Source organism: Tenrec ecaudatus, chromosome 1 (genome assembly GCF_050624435.1).
Source record: "Tenrec ecaudatus isolate mTenEca1 chromosome 1, mTenEca1.hap1, whole genome shotgun sequence".
Lineage (NCBI taxonomy): Eukaryota > Metazoa > Chordata > Mammalia > Afrosoricida > Tenrecidae > Tenrec > Tenrec ecaudatus.
This window is the reverse complement of record NC_134530.1, coordinates 142,500,286-142,519,643: the sequence shown is the minus strand read 5'-3', so window position 1 is coordinate 142,519,643 and position 19,358 is coordinate 142,500,286. Positions and strand designations below refer to the sequence as shown.

The window sequence follows — 19,358 nt, the reverse complement described above, 5'->3', positions numbered from 1 at the left end:
TTACACTCCAAGGTGTGCAGGCCCAGAATCTCTGACCCCTGGAGTGATCGTTGCTAATAGAAGCCAACTCAGGATCCGTGGGGCCTCAGTGCTTGTGCACCGGGATGCTAACCTCAGACTCTCAGTTGGAAATCAGCCGCTGCTCTGCTGGCCTGAGCCTCAGACACTCACAGACCAGTTCCAGCCTGTCCAGTAGAGCCACTGTGAGTCAGAATCAGTTCGATGGTAGTCAGTTTGATAAGCCAACTCCCGACTTTTGTGAATGGAAAACTGGCCCAGAGAAGTGACGTGTCATGTCTTGCAGAGTCACAGGAAAACGTCAGAAAACGGTGTGAGACAAGCCACACATGGCCCCATTTCTCAGCAAAGAAAACCATTTAAGAGAAGTTCGCTAAGGGTTCCCCCACACCGACCCAGAGCCTTCAGGTCAGAAATGTGTATTTCCACAGCTCCCTCCCCAGATGCACACACTTTGGACCTGAATTCACCCAAGTTCCTTACTGCATTTTGAGCCTTTGCAAACACAGAGTCAGCAAGGTTAGGGCTCAGATTTAGTTTCTGATTTCAGGCTCTAGTTCTGTCAAAGGGCCCTCACCTTGTTCTTCCTGGAGCGCTGGGGGCGGGGGGGGGGGGGGGACGGGGAGAGCCCGGCCCCGCCATCAGCCCCCCCCTCTCCCGCCCCTCTGCGGGCGCCGCCCGATCCCTGGGCCAGCTCCTCCCTGGCAGCTGCAGCGGGGCGGGTGAGGTCTCCAGTAGCCGCGCCCCGGACGACGCCCCAAACGCCATTCCGCCGCCGCGGCCCCTCCCAGGCAGGCTGGAGCAGTCCTGCGAGTCCTCCTGGTGACCAGGACCCCGCGGGCCTGCGAGCTCCTCTCTGTCTCTGTCTCTCTGTCTCTGTCCCTGTCTCTCGCGGCGGGACCATGCTGCGCTGGCTGCGGGCGTTCGTGCTGCCCTCGGCGGCCTGCCAGGACGAGCAGCCGCCCGCGCGCTACCAGAGCCTCTTCCAGCAGCTGGACCGAAACCGCGACGGCGTGGTGGACATCGGCGAGCTGCAGCAGGGCCTCCGGAGCCTAGGCGTCCCGCTGGGCCAGGACGCTGAGGAGGTGGGCCGGCAGGGAGGGGCGGATCTGGGGACACTGCCAGGCCCTGGGCGGAGCTGTGGCTGAGTTTCGCGGGGCGCCATCGGGAGCAGCAACTCCGCCCCAGGGCCCGTGGGTGGGAAAGCCACCGGTCGTTTCCCTGGGAAAGCAGTGCGGTGCCTGCTTTCAAATGCCATCCCTGGGACAGCCATCTCTGGTGTGTGCAGGCCATCCCCACTGCTCCATCTGCGTCCTGGGACAGGCAGCCTTGTGAGCCCAGGACTCTGCAGGGTCCCAAGCTGTGAGGTAGGGCTTCCACACTGCACCGCTGGGACAGTCGTTGTCCTGCCAGCCTGTAGTATCTAAGGTTCAGAGATGAGCCAAAAAAACCCCACAAAAACCAAAAACAAAATCCTCCATATTTCCCTCAACTTCCTGTAATTGAGGAGAGTCAACATTCAATGCATTCAGGGATTATGAAGATAGAGCCTTAGTACATATATTGATTGGAGTGGTGGCCTGGTGCTGAGCCTTCTTTCCATGTCTGCAGGCTATGAGTCACTTTCTTTGTGTGCCTGAAGTTCAGTGTCCTCAGCGGGGAGGGAGCCTTGGAACCTGTCCAACCCAAGGGAAGCCTGGGAGCCTAAGGTGGCATTCCCTCCCTAAAGAAGGAAAGTCACTGGGTCCCTAACCATACCAGACAACAGCTGTTTCTTTCCCCGCCTTCCGTAGTGATACAAGACCTACACAGAGACAGGTTTTATTCCCCTGGAGTCACATGATATGCTTTAAAAAACTGTCCGTTTTGTCTCTATTTGCTAATGACTTTATAAAAATTCCAGTGGTATTTTCATTGCAGATATATATGTACATATAAATATATAAAACCACAAATCCATATTTCTTCCAATTAATCTTGTCAATTAATTCTTTGAAAGTATCTCTTCTGGAACTTTTTGCTATCAGTATTTCAGTTCATGAATTTCTACTTTCTTTGGGGTAATCTCTGTGCTTTTCCTAATTTCTCAGGTTGAATTCTGTCATGGGTTGAACTGTCCCTCTCCTGTGCCCCTGCTCTGAGCCCTGGTGGAGTAATGCTTACATGATGGGCTGTAACCGCAAGCTCAGCAGTTCCAAACCACTGACTGTTGTGAGAGAGAACCAGGAGCCTGGCTCCCCCCTTAAAGCGTGAGCATCTTGGAAACCCACAGGGGCCGTTCGACCCTCTGCTACAGCGTCACCATGAGTTGGAAAAGATTCTATGGCAGGGAGTGTTGATTACCTTTGGTTATATCCCCACTTTAGAATATATAATATTTTTGTTCTATAACTGATGCAATATTAGCATAGCATGTGTTTTGAGTCAATCTCTTTTGAGTTCTAAAGGGATCCGATTAAGGGAGCCAATACGGAGGAAGATCTCCATGCGGAGATCTCCAAAGAGCCAAGGGGTGGAAGCTGAGCAGATTAGAAGGAACCTGGGAGAGGCAGGCCAGGCCGGATCATGAGCAGCATGAAGGCCCTGCTAGGAGGGTTAGAGGTTGATTACAGGAGAGGTAGGGCCCTTGGAGTCCTGGTGTGTGGAGAATACTCACTGGGCTGCTAACTGCAAGGTCACTTGAAAAGCAGTAGCCACTCCTCGGAGAACCACGAGACTTTCTACTCCTGTAACGATTCACAGCCCTGCTTTGTTTTATGCAGTCAGTCTCTGTCAGAATTGACCTGATGGCTTTGAGTTTGGTTTGAAAAGCCCTTGAAAGGACATAAACAGGAGCCAGACTTAAGCAGATAGTCATAGTCATTGAGAAAGACCAGCTTGGCGCTGTGTGGAAAATAGGTTGGAAGAAGACATGGAATTGAGCTAAGACTGGGAAATAGTAGACAATGAAAAACCTGGAAGTGGGATTAATAGGGAACCTCCATGGGGGACAAATGAAGATGCAGGATAATATCAAGCACTGGGAAGTCTGCATGTTTCAATATACAGTTTGTATCCAAGATAGAGATGCTCACCTTTTAGTGAAATCTCCATATATTTCCATCTGATTTGGGTTCTCCAAATTTCAAAGCTTTTGTAATGAATTTAGCATTTAGAAGAGATCACATTCTATTTAAGTTGTTTTAGACCTGAGATGTAACAGCATAGAGTATGAGTAGAATGTAGAAAAGTGGCATAAGGACCAGCCAACGGTGTACAGATTGTTCCAAATTTATCCTCAAATAGGTAATCCTGAAACAAAACCAAGAACCATTTTGACTCTGTGGATAGTTCCTGCTCCCCGCAGAAGAATTCACATCAGAGGGCAGCACTTAAGTGACACCTGAGGGAGAGGGACATGTCTGATCAGAGCACACAGGAGCAAATCAAGGGAGAGGAAGAGTGAGTGGAGCACATCCTGACCCACTAAACCCCGAGGATCATATTCCTGCTTAGAGACACCAAAGCACAGAGAGGACAATAGGGCTGGCCCCACAAGGAGACCTTATGTCTCTCACTGACCCATAGCGCTACGCGGGACAACGCTGGAGACACAGCGCAGGAATTTTGCCTGATCTGACCCCACCACACAGAGGCGGAACACTAAGGGTGTGTAACAGAAAAACAAGGGAACAGAGCAAGGAAGTCACCAGGGAATACCAAAAATAGACTTTGGTGCCAGGGCATGGCACCCCATTAGACTCTACCAGAAAACAGTCCCAAAGGTCAACAAACAGACCTTGAACTATTTATAGGCTTTTCTTTTTGTTGTTGTTGTTTTGTTCTCATTTTTTTGGGTTCATATTATTATCTCTGCAGGTCTATCCAGATAACATAGGTGGGATAAACAAACTGGAGGAGAAAAACAATGGGTTCAATGGTTGGGGGTAGGGTGGGGACATAGGAGAGGGGGAGGCTGGGGAAAGGAAGTGGGTGTTAACAAACCCAGGGACAAGGGAACAACAAGTGATCCAAGGAGGGTGTAGGAGGCCTGGTAGCGCTTGATCAAGGACAATGTAATGGAGAGCAAAATGAAGGCTGAGCATGGTAATGGGACAAGAGGAAAGGAAAAGGAAATAGAAGAAGGAACTAGAGACAAAGGGCATTTAGAGAGGTCTAAATACAGGCGTGTACAAAGGTAAAGATATTTATATATGATGATGGGGAAGTACATCTATGTGCATATGTTTATAGGTTTAGTATTAAGGTAGCAGATGGACATTGGACCTCTACTCAAGTACTCCCTCAATGCAAGAACACTTTGTTCTATTAAACTGGCATTTTATGATGTTCACCTTCTCGACATAATCACTGAAGACAAAGTGGGTGCATAAGCAGATATGATGAAGAAAGCTGATGGTGTCTGACTAGCAAAAGATATAAGATCTGGGGCCTTAAAGGCTTGAAGATAAACAAGTGACCATCTAGCTGAGAAGCAACGAATCCCACATGGAAGAAGCACAGAAGCCTGTATGGCCATGAGGTGTTGATAGGATCAGGTATCAGGCATCAAAGAACAAAAATCCTATCATTGTGAATGAGGGCCATGCAGAGTGGAGACCCAAAGCCCATCTATAGGCAACTGGATGTCCCCTTACCGAAAGGTTGTGAGGAGGAGATGAGCCAGCCATTGGTGCAATATAGCACCAATGAAACACACAGCTTTCCTCTAGTTCTTTACTGCTTCCTCCCCTCCCACTATCATAATCCCAATTCTACCTTACAAACCTGGCTATACCAGAGGATGTACACTGGTACAGATCAGAGCTGGAAACACAGGGAATCAAGGACTGATAAACCCCGCAGGACCAATAATGAGAGTAGAGATACCAGGAGGGAAAGGGGAAGGTGAGGTAGAAAGAGGGAACCAATCATAATGATCTACATATAACCCCCTCCCTGGCGGACAACAGAAAAGTGGGTTGTGAGGGAGGAATGGTGTGGAAGGGAGGGGGAAAATAAGAAGCCGATACAAAGGGCTCAAGTAAAGAGAAAATGTTTTGAGAATGTGGATGGCAAAAAATATACCAATGTGCTTGACACAATGGGTGGATGTGTGGATTGTGATAAGAGATGTATGAGCCAATTAAATGATTTAAAAATAAATAAATAAATAAGACTACAAACAGAAGCTCAACTCCAGTTAAGAAGTAAAAACATGATAACATTTTGTCTTTGACCAGTCTTGTAAAGGCCATAGTGTATAAGCCATCTTAGGTCATAGTAATGCATGTAGGCTTTGTTTTGTAAAGTGGCGTTAGAAATGAAAGCAATATTTTCCCATTGTAACTGTCTTCTATAATTTATATAATACATTCATATAAAATGTTAAAAAAAGAAGCAGTTGGAATTGTAATCACTACAAGTTGCCTCTGTGAGCTCTTTCTCTATGGATTTCCAAATATATTTATTAAGAAATAGGTGTTTCGGAAAATGTAATATTCCGATTAAGTTCACGCAGGACTCACTAATTTCAGAATAAGAAATGAGAGTGGGATGCTGTGTGTGGTACAAGGAGGTTCAATAGTTAACCTGGTGTCATCATTGGTCATGTGTGAGCCTGAGAGCTACAAGGTCAGCAATTCAACCCCACGAGCTGTCCAGCAGGAGGAAGAGCAGGCTACCCCATCTTGCAAAGATTCACAGGCTCAGAAACCCCAAGGAGCAGTTCTACTCTGTTCCGTAGGCTCACTATGAGGCAGAATTGACTCGATGGCAGCTGGTTGGCTAATTTCCCCACAGCCCCTAATAATCCTTTGTGCTTTTTAGAATTTTCTATCCTTCACGTCCTTCTTTGTCTTTGGTTTCATCAAAAGCTACACCTGGATTTAATAAGAGACAGGGTGTTTTCTGGTGGTAACTTGACAAAGTGACATCTTTGCTTTCTAACACTTTGAAGAAGATGTCTGTAGCAAATTTGTCCATTGCTATATATTATTTCATTTTTTGACTTCTTTATGAGTATTGATTGTGGGCCTACGTAAATGAAATCCATGACAACCTTAATTCTTTCTCTGTCTATCATGCTGTTTACTGGTCTAGTTGTAAACTTTTGTTTTTTCATGTTGAGATGCAGTTCATAGACAACACCATAGTGTTTGATGCATCAGTAAGTGCTTCCCATTCGCTCACATCTAACAAGCAAGATTGTGTCCTCAATGTATTGCGGGCTGTTGACAAGTCTTTCTCCAACCCTGATATTGCAGGCTACATCATATTGTGAACCTTCTCCAGGGGCTGGGTACGGGTTGGCGAGTAAAAGACAAGCAAATAGTGAACAGAATAACTTTAAAATGTGGAAAGAGCTCGTTTTAAAAATCGTGCCTCAGTAGAGGAGACTATCAACTCTAAAGTCTGCTCACTCCTATCAGTTCAGGAAACTCTTCAGTCTGCTTTCTTAATCCCAATCTGTCACCTTGACCGTAGCTTCTGTCTTTGTATCCTGCCTGGATGTCTTATTTTATTTTGGCCTCCTTGACAGTACGTACACTCTGTAATGCACAGGAAGGACCTAACTTTCACGGGAGAGTGTTTCTTGATTGGGCCGTGACAAGTGGTGAAACAGCATTAGACATTGGCCACTGGTCAGCGGCCCTGGGAGGAAGTGTTTATTGGGTCTCCTACAGTAATATGCAGGAGTTACTGTAATGCGGTTGCCCCTCAAATAGAAACCCATGGGGGCTTGCAAAGTCTGCGACGACCCTCCCTCTATTCCCAGTACTTGACGTGATGTCTGAGATTTAGAGCAAGAACTAAACAGATAATGGGCAAATTAAATTCCTTTCTGGCTTATAATATTTAACTTAAAAATTCAAACGGAGGAAAACAAATTACACAAGCGGTGGCTTTTGCTATGAAACTGCACCTCAACATTTCCAGAAGAGCAGGAGAAGGGTCCATAGGTCTATGCGAACAGGCCATTGCTATAAAATCATAGAAAATTTATTAAATCAAAATATCAAAATGTGAAGCCATTCACCTTAATGTCTTCCCTACCTCAGTCTGTAGCCTTCTGAAAGCAGTGTTCCATCACTTGAACACTTGCCTGCAGAATCGCGCTCTTCAATGGGCACCATGTTAAAGGGACACGAGGGACTCAAATTGTGTTCCTGTTTGTTGTTCTTGGAGTTTGGGGAAGAACACGTAAGTGTACAGGAGCAGGAGCAGGGTTGTAAGGCGATGGAGTAAGGTTTCCCAAGGACGTTCCTCAAAGAAGGAACAGGTAACATTGTGATGATGGTACACCCCCCCCCCACACACACACCCCCAAACCCGAACCCAAACCAATTCTGCAGTGTAACTTTCCTAGCCTTTTTTCTCGATGATGATGTTTTCCTAAAATTTCTTCCTAATAAACATCCTCTACATACACACACACACACACACACACACACACACACACACACACACACACCATCCTTGTCCCCCGGCTCGATGGCCCTGTTTCTTTTGGGAAAAAAAAAAGTCTATCAGGAGGATCCTTTGGGATCCTCCCAAGCAGCAGCCATAATCTTCTGAGCGAACCTCACTGCCGTGAGTGTAACTGCCCCCACTCGGAAGCCCCGGTTCCGATTGGACCATCTTTTGAAGGCACCCGACAGAGACGTATCACGGAGAGAACGTGTCGCGGTCATCACTGAGGACAGAGGCGAGTCTCTGCACGTGTGTTTGAGTAATCCCATGCACGTATGGATGGAAACGAGGAGCGTACTTTGAGACTCACCTTTCTGTGTGCAGAGAAGCCAGAGACCTGGCGCGTCTGCACAGCTGGAATGGAGGAGACATCATTTATGAGTGTCTCCCGGGGGTAAAGCCTAAGCTCACCGTCAACAGAGCAGTGAGGTGGCAGTCCTCACGACAGGAATCCATCCCGACAGTACTCCCCTGCCTCTCGTGGGAGAAGCATTCTGAGAAAGCTGTGACTGCGCACTCTTAACAAATCTCGGAGAGCATTACCTGCAGCCACCCGAGTGGCTTGAGTCTTTAGGGATGCGACAGTTCAGCACCCACCCCGAGCACTTTTCTCTAAGGGCGAGCTCTCCTTTCAGAGCCAGCCCTGCATGGAGGCTTCCAGACTCACCCAGGAAAGGACCTGACTGGTTCCCTCTGGTCCTGGAGTAGGAATATGAACAGGGCGTCTGACTGGTTGACCTGGGAAGGGAGCTGGGCCCTGCATCCCCCAGAGCCGCCTGGGGGCTCTCAGCAGGCAGGTGCTCCTGGGAGCCATTGCCAGAGGGCCATTCGCAGCTGCCCCTTCCTGTGTGCTAGCGTGCGCTCAGAGGCGTCCAGGAGACTGTTTCCTTAAGTCTCTCTCGGGCAGAGCTCTCTCATTTTCAGGGCAGAGACCTCCTTCGTCCCTCTCACTGTCACCCCATGCCCCCCGAGAGGCTGCCACGTGGGCTCCCCCTGCCAGTGGAGAAAGGCCATGCCTACGAAGAATTGTATCAGCAACTGGATCTCCATGAGAACGGGAGCGTGGACGTCAGTGAACTCCAGGAAGGCCTGCGCTCCCTCGGCATCTCTGTGACCCAGGATAAAGGGCAGGTGGGCCCCACAGGAGCTGAGCGCACAGCCATGCAAGGGGGTGAGGGTGGGGGTAGGGGAGGTGGGGAGTGGGGTGGGTGGGTGGGGGGCAGGAACCCTGCAGAGGGCTTGGGAAGAGAGCGGTGCCCCCACCCGGACATCCCAAGCTTGGCCCAAGGCACTAATAGAGATGCCCGGGGGTTGACGAACCTTCTGGAGTAAGAATAACCCAGCACTGCTGATAGTTGCTCAGCATTTCCTCCTCAGGTTCCTCCCTGTGTACAAGGAAACTTCCAACTCCGATCGTTCCCAGGATGTTGACCTCACCCTTGTTCTCTGGGGTCACTGGGATTGTGCCTACTTGTCATTAGCTCCAAATGCTGCCTGCCCAGTTTGGGGTGCTGGCACAATGCCTGTACCGTGCCTTTGGGAGTGGTGTCACACGGACGACAGGGGGCGTTTCTCTGATGTGTTTTGGTGTCTGTTCCTGGGAGGGTGTGTGCGAGCGATCAGTGGACGTGTATGCAACTCTGTGCATCTCAGCAGTGCCACTGTGTCTTGCTAGCGTGCCTTAATGATCTGACTTTCCCTGCCTGAGTCTGGGCAGCAAGCTTCTTGCTCTCAACTGGCTGGGTAAGGGCGCTTCCTTCTGTAAGTCTCACCTCTTGCACATTTCTCTCCCAGTATTTTCAAGTTATTTTTTGCTTGATAATTATTATTGAACGCAATTGTTGTTTTCCCATGACGTTTTTTTCCCTTGAGTATTTGACTCACGAGACTGGAGCTTCCACGACAGAAATGACTGCCACTTGATCTCCCCTCTGTTACACTTGGGGCTCCATCTGGTTCGAAATATTTTGTTTCCTTTTTTCCCCTCTTTTTTTATATTGGGGCTTATCTCTAATGTATTTTGCCATTGGGGGTAGCTTTCTTGAATCTTTGTTTTATGGTTTTCTGTTTTTCCGTATATGAAACCCAGGATTGATGACTCTATAGAGACACCAACTAGAATAAGGGTTTCTGAGGTGTATGGTCGGGGAAGGTGGAGGGTAAAGGAGAGCTGATATCAAGCAGTTCAAGAAGGAAGAAAATGTTTTGAAACTTGTGCAACAATTGTACAATATTGCTTAATGTGTTTGAACTATGGTATGGTGTGATGTGTGGATTAGGTCCTAATAAAATGGTGTGTGGGGGGCGGGGAAGAAAGAAAAAGACAAGAAAAAATGACTGTCTAATTTCATATACTTTTTACTTTTGTACTCAAAGCAAACAAACAAAGACTAATGCATGCCTTGTTAGTCTGGGTACTTTAGAGAAACAAATCCACAGAAACTCATGTATAAGAGAGAGATTTATATAAAGGTTAAATTCACATCAAGAAAAATCCCAACCCAGTGCTGCCCAAGCCCACAAGTCCAACATTAACCCACATGTCAGACACCAATCCACAAAGTCCTCCTCCATCTCACAAAACACATACTATGACACCCACTGCAGGAGGAAAGCTGAGTCAGTGAATGTGTAAGCATCTCAGCACTGGCAGGGGTGTCTCCACATGGTTGCTCCAGCACCCAGGGCTGCATTGGGGTAGGTCCATATGGCTTGTCCTCAGGGATGTCTTGCAGGAAGTGAGCCTTGCCAGCTGACGCAGGGAACTGGTTAAGGCAGCTGCATCCTGGTCTAACCATCACAAAGCAAGATACCTGAGAACTAGAAAGGTGAGGCTCATGGAACCATTTATCCCTCCGCCTTTCAATTAACCCCACATGTGTTTATCTACCAGGTTGTCACAATAACTTACCTAACTCACATGTCATGTTAAGATTTAGAAAACCCTTCTGATATTGATATAGAGAAAGACACTAAAGTATTAACCAACTATGTGAGCTTGTTGGGAGTCTTTTTCTGAAGCATCAATTCAGCCATTGGATGACTTACATTTTCAATTCCTTCTGCACGTTAATCTCCGAGTCCTGGTTTCTTCATCTGTTACATCAGAAGGCACTAACTGTACTGGCCGCTGTTTGACACACTCCAGTACAAAATGGGGGGACTATGAAGTTCACTTGCAGTTTTTACTTCCTGAATATAGCTTCTATGTTCAAAGTCCCATGCTATTTGTTTAAAGGCACATTGGATTTAGATCGACAAGTATGATTCTTACTTCTTTGACACAAACTAGTCTTTCATGAGGAATTTGGATTTGTGCCATAAACAAATTTAATCCCTTAACAGCCCATTTCTTCCTTATCAAAATGTATTCCTTGCAAATCTGCCTTTTGTTTCTGGGGAGAGATGATGCAAGCTATATATACAGGTGTTGTGTGCTTAGTGGTGACTGACAAGAGTTCATGTGTCAAAGGCATCCCCAAAGGGCTTTGCACCAACCACCAAACCAAACACCACACTCTCTGCCATCGAGCCCATTCAGATTCACAGTGACCGTGCAGGATGGAGCACAACTGCCCCTGTGGGTACCAGAAGGTGTAACTCCTAAAGGGACCAAGAAACCACACCTTCCAGGTGACAGTGACATCTTTCAGAACGTCTGGTTGAAGCATCATGTCTCCTGCTTTCCTTCTGGGGAATTCACTTATTGAGACTGAGAATACAATAGTTAAAAAAAATCCAAATGGCACTAACAGTGTGTAGTGTGAAGATGGAAGTAAAAAAAGGGAGTCCCAGAATGCTGTAGGCCTTTCTTCTGGCGTATACAAATACATTAGGCAAATTGGTTTTAAATGAGCAGTAAAAATCATCTTCCATCTAAGGAACTTGATACAAATAATCAGTTTTCAGTGATATAAACATATTTGCCTTTAAAACTCTAAAATAATTGTGATTGTAATTAAAACCTTTTTAGTTACAGATAAAGAAAATCACACTCAAACTAATTAGGCTAGAATTCTTTATTCAAAAGTGAAAAAGCAAACAAGCTCGCTGTCATCAAGTTCATTCCACCTCATGGTGACCCGCGGGTGACAGAGTAGAGCCGTGCTCCATTAGGTTTCTGAAGAGTCATTTTGGCCTGGACTTCTCTTTAGGGGAATGGTTTACAATTGCAGATTGAATTTCTGTAATACTTGTGGAACGACTCAGATTTCCTAGTTATCTTGCATCAATTTTAGATAAGTCCTCTTTTCCTAAGGATTTGTCCATTTTACTTAGGTTTCCGTTTCCCCTTTTTAATGTAAGATGGTTTGTGATATCTTTCGCATCCAAAGGTTTTCTTCTTCAACTTCTGGCATGAGTTACTTGCAGGTTTCAGGGATTTGCTGATGTTTTGTTCTTTTGAGAGAACAATCTTTTGACTTTGTTGATACTCTGATTGTATCATTTCTTTTAACTACCTTTTGCTCTTTAGCTTTTGCCTTCAAGTTTACTTTTTTCCCCTCTAATTTCTTGCAACTGAGGCTTGGACTAATGTCGTCTAGCATTTCTTCTTTAAATATATGCATTAAACTCCAAAGTTTCCTTCTAAGGGTAGTTTTTTCTAAGTAGCCCATGGGTTTCTGACTTCTGATTCTGAGAATTATCCATCATATCATCCTGTTGCACTGTGGCATTTTTATGGGAGAAGAAAATTACCAATAAATCTGTAAATTTTTGGTGGGATTTTATGAATATAGCAATTGAAAGAAAGTTTATATTTGAATAGAGATGGAGAGGGCTTATATGCAATATTTCTTGTTTTCATTCCCCAAAGCAATGGTTTATGAAGAGGATAACATAATTGCTAGGAAAAAAGGGACATATGAAATAATTTTAGGTTAACCCAAGGAAGACTGCTATATCTCTAAGAAAAAAGTAACAGCTTGATATGACAGTTTTTGTAGGGATCATTTTAAAGAAGAGATTCTTTGGTTCTGGAAAGAAATGGGAACAAATGATCAAGTGTTTCTCCTATATCTTGTCATTTTATAAAGTACATGTGAAATATCCTCTGTTTAAATTAGCATTAAATAACATCACATTTTACACAAACCAGTTATCATTTTTCAATATAAAACTTAACCCAAGATCTGGAAGCATTTTGCAGTCCTTTGGTGAACTTTATTACAAATATTTACCATACGAGGAAATGAGATATTTGTGCTATCATTGGTACTTCAATGTTTTAAGAATACAACCAATGTACTTGAAGTATATATGCCAATATGCCAATAATTTAGCACTCTAGTCCATGTGGTGGTATAATGGTGGGTACTCGTAGGTTGTACCCACAAAGTCAGCAGTTCGAAAACACCAGCTGCTCTGGGGGTGGAAGGCAAGGCTTTCTATTCGTGTGAAGAGTTACAGTCTCAGAAATCCAGAGGGGAAGTTTGAACTTTGTCCTATAGGGTCACTATGAGTCATATTCAACTTGACGGCATTGAGATTTGGGGGGAGGAAGGGATTAGTGAGGTTAGTCTGTGTTGGTAATAAAAATCACTCTCACCTGTTTTTATTTTTTTTTTGCAGAAAATTTTTAACACTGGAGATGTCAACAAAGATGGGATGCTGGATTTTGAAGAATTTATGAAGTACCTTAAAGACCATGAGAAAAAAATGAAACTGGCGTTTAAGAGCCTGGACAAAAATAATGATGGTGTGCGCTTTTCTTATCTCTCTCACCAGCTACAAAGAAGCAGTTTGCCTGCCTCCAAGAGTCTCAGATGATATGTATTTAATCAATCTCTATTTAGATGAGAACTCTACTTTTGCTAGTACCTATTATTGTAATTTTTATAGAGTTTAAATTTGTATAATGTAATGTAGCTTTCATACAGAGTTTATATTTTTTTGAGAAGTAAATTTATAGATAGCTTTGTCCACTGAATTAAAAGCTACAGGTGAGTTATAATGAGCATGGTTTGCCAAATGAACTTCATATTATTTCAATGGAAAAAATCTCTCAACTAGGATGATACACGCTTCCATTTCTAATGTTGATTCTGCTTCATATCATTCTTCCAAACACAACCTCAAGTTAATTGAAATTAAAAAATATTTTACACAATTCTTTAGCCACATATAATTTTAAAACAAAACAATAAAATCATATCTGTACTTAACCAGATAAATCTAAAATGTACATAATTCAATATGTGCCAAAGCCTCATTTAAACATAATATTTTATAAGTGAACAACACAACAAAATTCTGTCTGATAATTACAGTTAAGCGAACACCTACACCATAATCTTAGTAATATATTCCCCATCTATGAAAGTTTGTAAGCCATTTTATGCCTTTATCCACCCAATTTGAGTATCCATTTTCTACACTGCCCACTTACATCAACCTAGTGCTCTCAGGAGACAATCATATTCATTGATGTGAAGAATCTTCATTCTAGTTGAAACCTTGTGAGTCTGCATCCATAAGCAAAGGCAAATCAGGACAGGTGTCCACAGAGTCAGCATCAATAGGCACCAGTTCACAGGCTCAAAAATCTTCTCTTCACCTGGTTGGGTTCTGGTCAACTCAAGGTGGGCTGCCTCACTTAGCCTTACCAGAGTGCCCATTGGTTGCCTTGCCTTTAGACCAGTGATTCTCAGTGTTCCTAATACCGTGACCCTTTATACAGTTTTTCATGTTGTGGTGACCCCCTAACTATAAAATTATTTTCATTGCTACTTCATAACTCTAATTTTGCTACTGTTATGAATCGGGTGACCCCTGTGAAAGGGTCATTCGATTCTCAAAGGGGTCTCGACCCACAGGTTGAGAACTGCTCGTTTAGACAATGGGCTCCACCAGAAATTCTCAAGAACTTTAGCCTTCTTGGGATAAGTCATGAACTTCAGACCAGTCAACCTGCTCTCGTCTTCCCCTCTGGTCCCTGTGAACCTGGTCCATGGGTGTCTGTGGCCAGATTCAACCTGTCTCTTTATTGCTGCATTTCTTCGACTTCCACTCAACAATTGGATCCAGGTGGTCACCTGGCAAGCATTTCAGCCTATCCACAGGCTCCCTTTAACATCCAGACCCACAGAAGAGTTTTCTTCATGGTTCCAATTTTTTTCCAGTTTTTGACAAAAATCACTAGTTCAAAATTAAAAAATTCAAAGAGTTCCTTTTTTTCCTTTCAATCTGTCAATAGCTCCCTAGACAAATCTCTTTACCTTTAAATGTCCTGAGCACTCAAGACATTGAGTGGAGCTTATCTTTTCAGAGTCTTATTTGCAGGGATGTCCTAAACCCACTTAAAAGATTAAAATTTTAATGGCTTACAAACTCTCTATTTTCATACTTCCAAGTAATCATTGCTATCAATCATTATATGAATAACAATAAGCAGAAGAGATCAGCATAAACAAAGTAGAATCAGATCCTAAATTCAATTCTTAAAACAGACAAGAAGAAACCTTATCTAACTTATTTTAATCCTTATCTAACCTTATCTCATATAGCCTTAGACTTCTGGCTGCATTGCTTCAAGCCAGGGCGGGACCTTCTGTCAGCCATTTTCCCCTAAGTCAGCCATTTTCACTAAGCAGCATGGTCTCAGGAATGTTCATGAGGTGATTTTGCGCCCAGAGCTCAAGATTCACATTTATCACAATCATTTTCACCATTTCTGACAGGATTAACCAAAGACAATTTCTAGGAATCAGATCTTTAAATTCCTCCATTCTTTCCAGAAAACAACCCAGTAAACACAGCTATATTTGACCTCTGACTAGCTAAAGAAGAAAAACTACCGCGAGGCAGAGGTCGAACAAGCATCCACTCTCCATCTTTATGATTTATTTCTCTAGTGCCCCACTCCCAAGGTACCATAATGTGTATAAGAAATAAATTTATATAGAAGAGTAATTGTATATTAAGAAAACATTCCAGCCAAGTCCAGATCAAGTCCACAAGTCCAATATTACCCCATATGTCGATACTATTCCTCCTTAGCCTCATGCAGCCATGCAATGAAGTCAATGCAGGTAGATCACAGGCCAGTGGGTAGAAAGTCTTGTGACCCAGTTGTAGTGGAAGCATCTCAGCCTGGCAGGGATCTCCAAGTGTCTCCTCCACCTCTAAGACTCTGGCTGCCAACAGCATAGCTCCATGTGGCTCGTCAACAGGAATGTCTCTCAGGGAGAGTGTCTGTGTCCACCTCCAGTGAGCTAGTTATGTCCTCCACCCCTTCAGAAGTTGATAGGAGATTATGTAACAGCCACACCACCTAACCCTCTTTTGCCTTTTTTCAGGTAGGTCCGTCTTAGAATCCTCATAATTTTGTGAGCAACTTAAGGGAAATACAATTATTACTTGCATCTATTTTCCTATATTTTCTCTTTCCCTTTGACCCCTGGTTCTTTTCTTCGACCTGTGAGGGTGTCCGGTCTCCTTTATCCTCTTCCACTGCCCTTCTGTCATAGCTCTCTTTGCCTGGTCTCTCAGACGAATTGTCCATACTCTTCAGCTCCAGGTCCTCATTTGCTACTTCTCCTAAACTCAGTGCAATGTGACTTTCATATACAAGCGACTTTATATTAAAATGTCAATATTTATTAAAATATATACATGTGTATTTTTGGAAATTAATAGACCCTAGTTTAATTGAAGTTCCCACAGAGTCAAAGGGTCTCAATTGGAATCTTAGTTCCACTGGTCCTTGACCATGTGACTTGGCAAGGCCAACTCAAAATCTCTCACTTTTTCCCTCAAAAGGTGATGTCATTATTTACCCACATGGCTGTTGTAAATTATTAAGAGAATAATGTCTGTGTCTGTCCTTGATGAATGTTTGGTTTAACTGCTGAGTACTGATGTTGAAGTATGTGCCTAAACAAATCCATAGCTCACTTAATTACATAATTTTGCCTTCATCAGTTCATCACTTTTCTCTTATACAATGTGGGAGTTAAAATCCCTGGATTTCAGGTCCTTATCAATTCTGAGTCTGAGTTCATGCTTCTTATCTTTTTAAAGGGAACATTGATGCTTCAGAAATCGTCCAGAGTCTTCAGACGCTGGGTGTAACTATTTCTGAAAAACAAGCAGAGCTGATTCTTCAAAGGTAAGCTCTTCATCGTATGGACAGTTGTTTTGATTTGGGTTGTCATGTCTTGCATTTGAGATTTCTGTTGGTAACTGTGACTTCAAAACAGCTCCCTCCCTCTCACTGTTCCTCACTGTGTCCATCCACCATCTTTCATTTTTGTGTCCTCTCCATCTCCTATGTGCACATGCATCATGCTGTTGTTCCCGAGTGTCTTTGAGTTGATTATGGCTCACCGTGACCTTACAGAACAGAGCTTCTCTGCACAGTTTCCTTGGCTATACTCTTTGTGGAAGGAGATCTGGGGGCACAGTGGGTTATATGTTGGGCTCCTAACCACCGGGTCAGTAATTCCAACCCACCAGGCAAGCCGTGTGAACCAGAGTCACTCTGAGGGGGAAGGGGGTAGATGGGCTTTTCTGCTCTCATAAAGTTTTGTTGCCTTCTACTCTGCTCAGACTAAGTTCAGGAGAATTAGCCACTGAAAACTTTATGGAAAGCATGGAAACATTGTCATATACTGAAGACCTAATGGATAGAAGGAGAACATTGCCAGAGGTAGCGTGAGAGCCTGATCCTTCAGGTCAGAAGGCCCTCAAGTATGACAGAGGAAGAGCTGCTTCTCAAAAGCAACGAAGAAGAGTGGCATTGCATTCATTGTCACAAAGGGCTTTTCAAGCTATATCTTCAAGTACAGTGCTGTCTGTGATGGGATCATGTCTATACTCATTCAAGGAAATCCAACTAATACAACTACTATCCAAACTTATCCACCAACCACTAAAGCTAGTGATGAAGAAATTAAAGAACTCTATCAGAATCTTCAGTCTCAAATTGATCAAACTTGGAATCAAGATGCATTGATAATTATTGGTGACTAGAATGTAAAAGTTTATGCACAAATGTGCTTGATACAATTGATGTATGGATTGTTATAAAAGCTGTAAGAGCCCCAATGAAATGGTTTATTCTTAAAAAGTAGGAAACAAAGAGGAAAGAGCCGCAGCTGTAAAATAAGTTCTTGGTGATAGAAAGCAAGTTTGAGATCACATGATAGACTTTTGCAAGACCAGCGACTTGTTCATAACAAAAGTTTGTTCATAACTAAGTTTTTCAAAAATGGAAGAGGTGACTATACTTATGGACATTTTGAATTGGAATAAAAATAAATCAAATTGAGTACATCTTTGAGAAGAGATGATGGAGAAGCTCAATATCAGCAGCTAAACCCAGGCCAGGGACTGACTGTGGAACAGACCACCAACGGCTCACATGTAAGTTCAGGTTGAAACTGAAGTAAATTTAAATAAGCTCACAAGAGTGAAAATATGATCTTGAGTATACTCGACCTAAATTCGAGAGCATCTCAAAAACAAATCCGATGCATTGAGCAGGAGTGGCAGAAGACCTGATGAGCTGTGCGATGACATCATGAACATGTCGAAGACCGAACCGAAAATTTCAAAGAGCAGCTTGAGAAGAAAAAGTGAAATATTATAATGGAATTTATAAAGACCCAGAGTTAGGAAATCACAAAGGAAGAACACACTCAGAAAATTTCAAACTTAAAAAAACAAAACAAACTCCCAAGAAAAAAATTTAAGCCCCGAGTTGCAATATTGGAATTTTCTATAAGCAAAATATTGAATGCTGCAGGAAGCATCAAGAGAAAACGGAAGGGATACACAGATTCACTGTACCAAAAAGAGCAAGTCGGCATTCCCCCATCTCGGGAGGAAGCACATGAGCAAGAATCAGTGGTGCTGAAGGAAGACGTTTAGGAAGGTGCTGAATGCATTAGCCCCTCTTAAAAACCAGGCTCCCGGAACTGATGGATTATAATGGAATTGTAATGCTATATGATTATATACATTATGCATATACATGTCATATGATCATACATTATATGATTATAATGCTTCAGCAAGCTGATGAAACACTGGAAGCACTCACTCATCTGTTCCAGGAAAGTTGGAAGGCAGGTACTTGGTAAACTGTCTGGAAGAGATCCATATTTGTACCCAATCTGAAGAAAGGTGAATCAACTGAATGCTCAAACTATTGAATGGTATCACTGATATCAAATACCAATAAAATTTTGCTAAATATCTTTCAACAATGGCTGCAGCACTACACTGACAGGAAGTTGCCAGAGGTTCAGAGCAGATTCAGAAGAGGCCATGGAGCAAAGGATATCATTGTTGATGTCACATGAACTTTGGCTGAAAGCAGAGGATACCAGAAGAATATGAACTTGTGTTTGAATAGACTCTGGATCACCTTGAGAAGAACGGGAATTCCTGAGAGCTTCATTGTGCTCACGCAGCACGTCAGCACGAATCAACGGCAGGTATGCAAACAGAACAAGGGCATGCAGCTTGTGTGAAAATAAGGAATGCTAAGAAATAATTAGAAAAACAGGATTATCTGTAGAAGAATGCCACAGTAGAATTGGAAGCTTTATTAACAACCTGCAATATACAGATAACACAAGCTTGCTTGCTGAAAGTGAGGAAGACTTGAAGCATTTGCTGATGAAGAGCAAGGATTACACCCTTTCATATAGATTACAACTCAATATAACGAAGATCAAAATCCTCCCAACTGTATCAATAGGTAACATCATGATAACTGGAGAAAAGGTTGACGTCACCAAGAATTTTATCTTACTTGGATGCATAATCAATGCTCTTAGAAGCAGCAGGCAAGAGATCAAAGCACACATTGCATGGGTAAATCTGCACAAGACCCTCTTAAATTGTTGAAAAACAAGAATGTTACATTGAGATCACAATGT

At 43.5% G+C, this 19,358-nt stretch overlaps 1 protein-coding gene across 2 annotated transcripts in view; it reads left to right on the top strand.

Moving 5' to 3' along the window:
* The first annotated feature begins 745 nt into the window (after positions 1-745).
* The window catches only part of SLC25A24 (solute carrier family 25 member 24), a 42,225-nt gene continuing 23,612 nt past the window's right edge, over positions 746-19,358 (top strand). Inside the window, exons 1-3 of one of the 2 annotated variants that reach the window (XM_075558835.1) lie at positions 746-1,103; positions 13,042-13,168; positions 16,492-16,579. In XM_075558835.1, the coding sequence (XP_075414950.1) occupies positions 921-1,103; positions 13,042-13,168; positions 16,492-16,579 (398 nt within the window). In that variant the 5' untranslated portion in view covers positions 746-920. Of the gene's footprint in view, positions 1,104-8,415; positions 8,602-13,041; positions 13,169-16,491; positions 16,580-19,358 lie in introns of those variants that run through there. The other variant, XM_075558842.1, reaches the window with a different exon arrangement.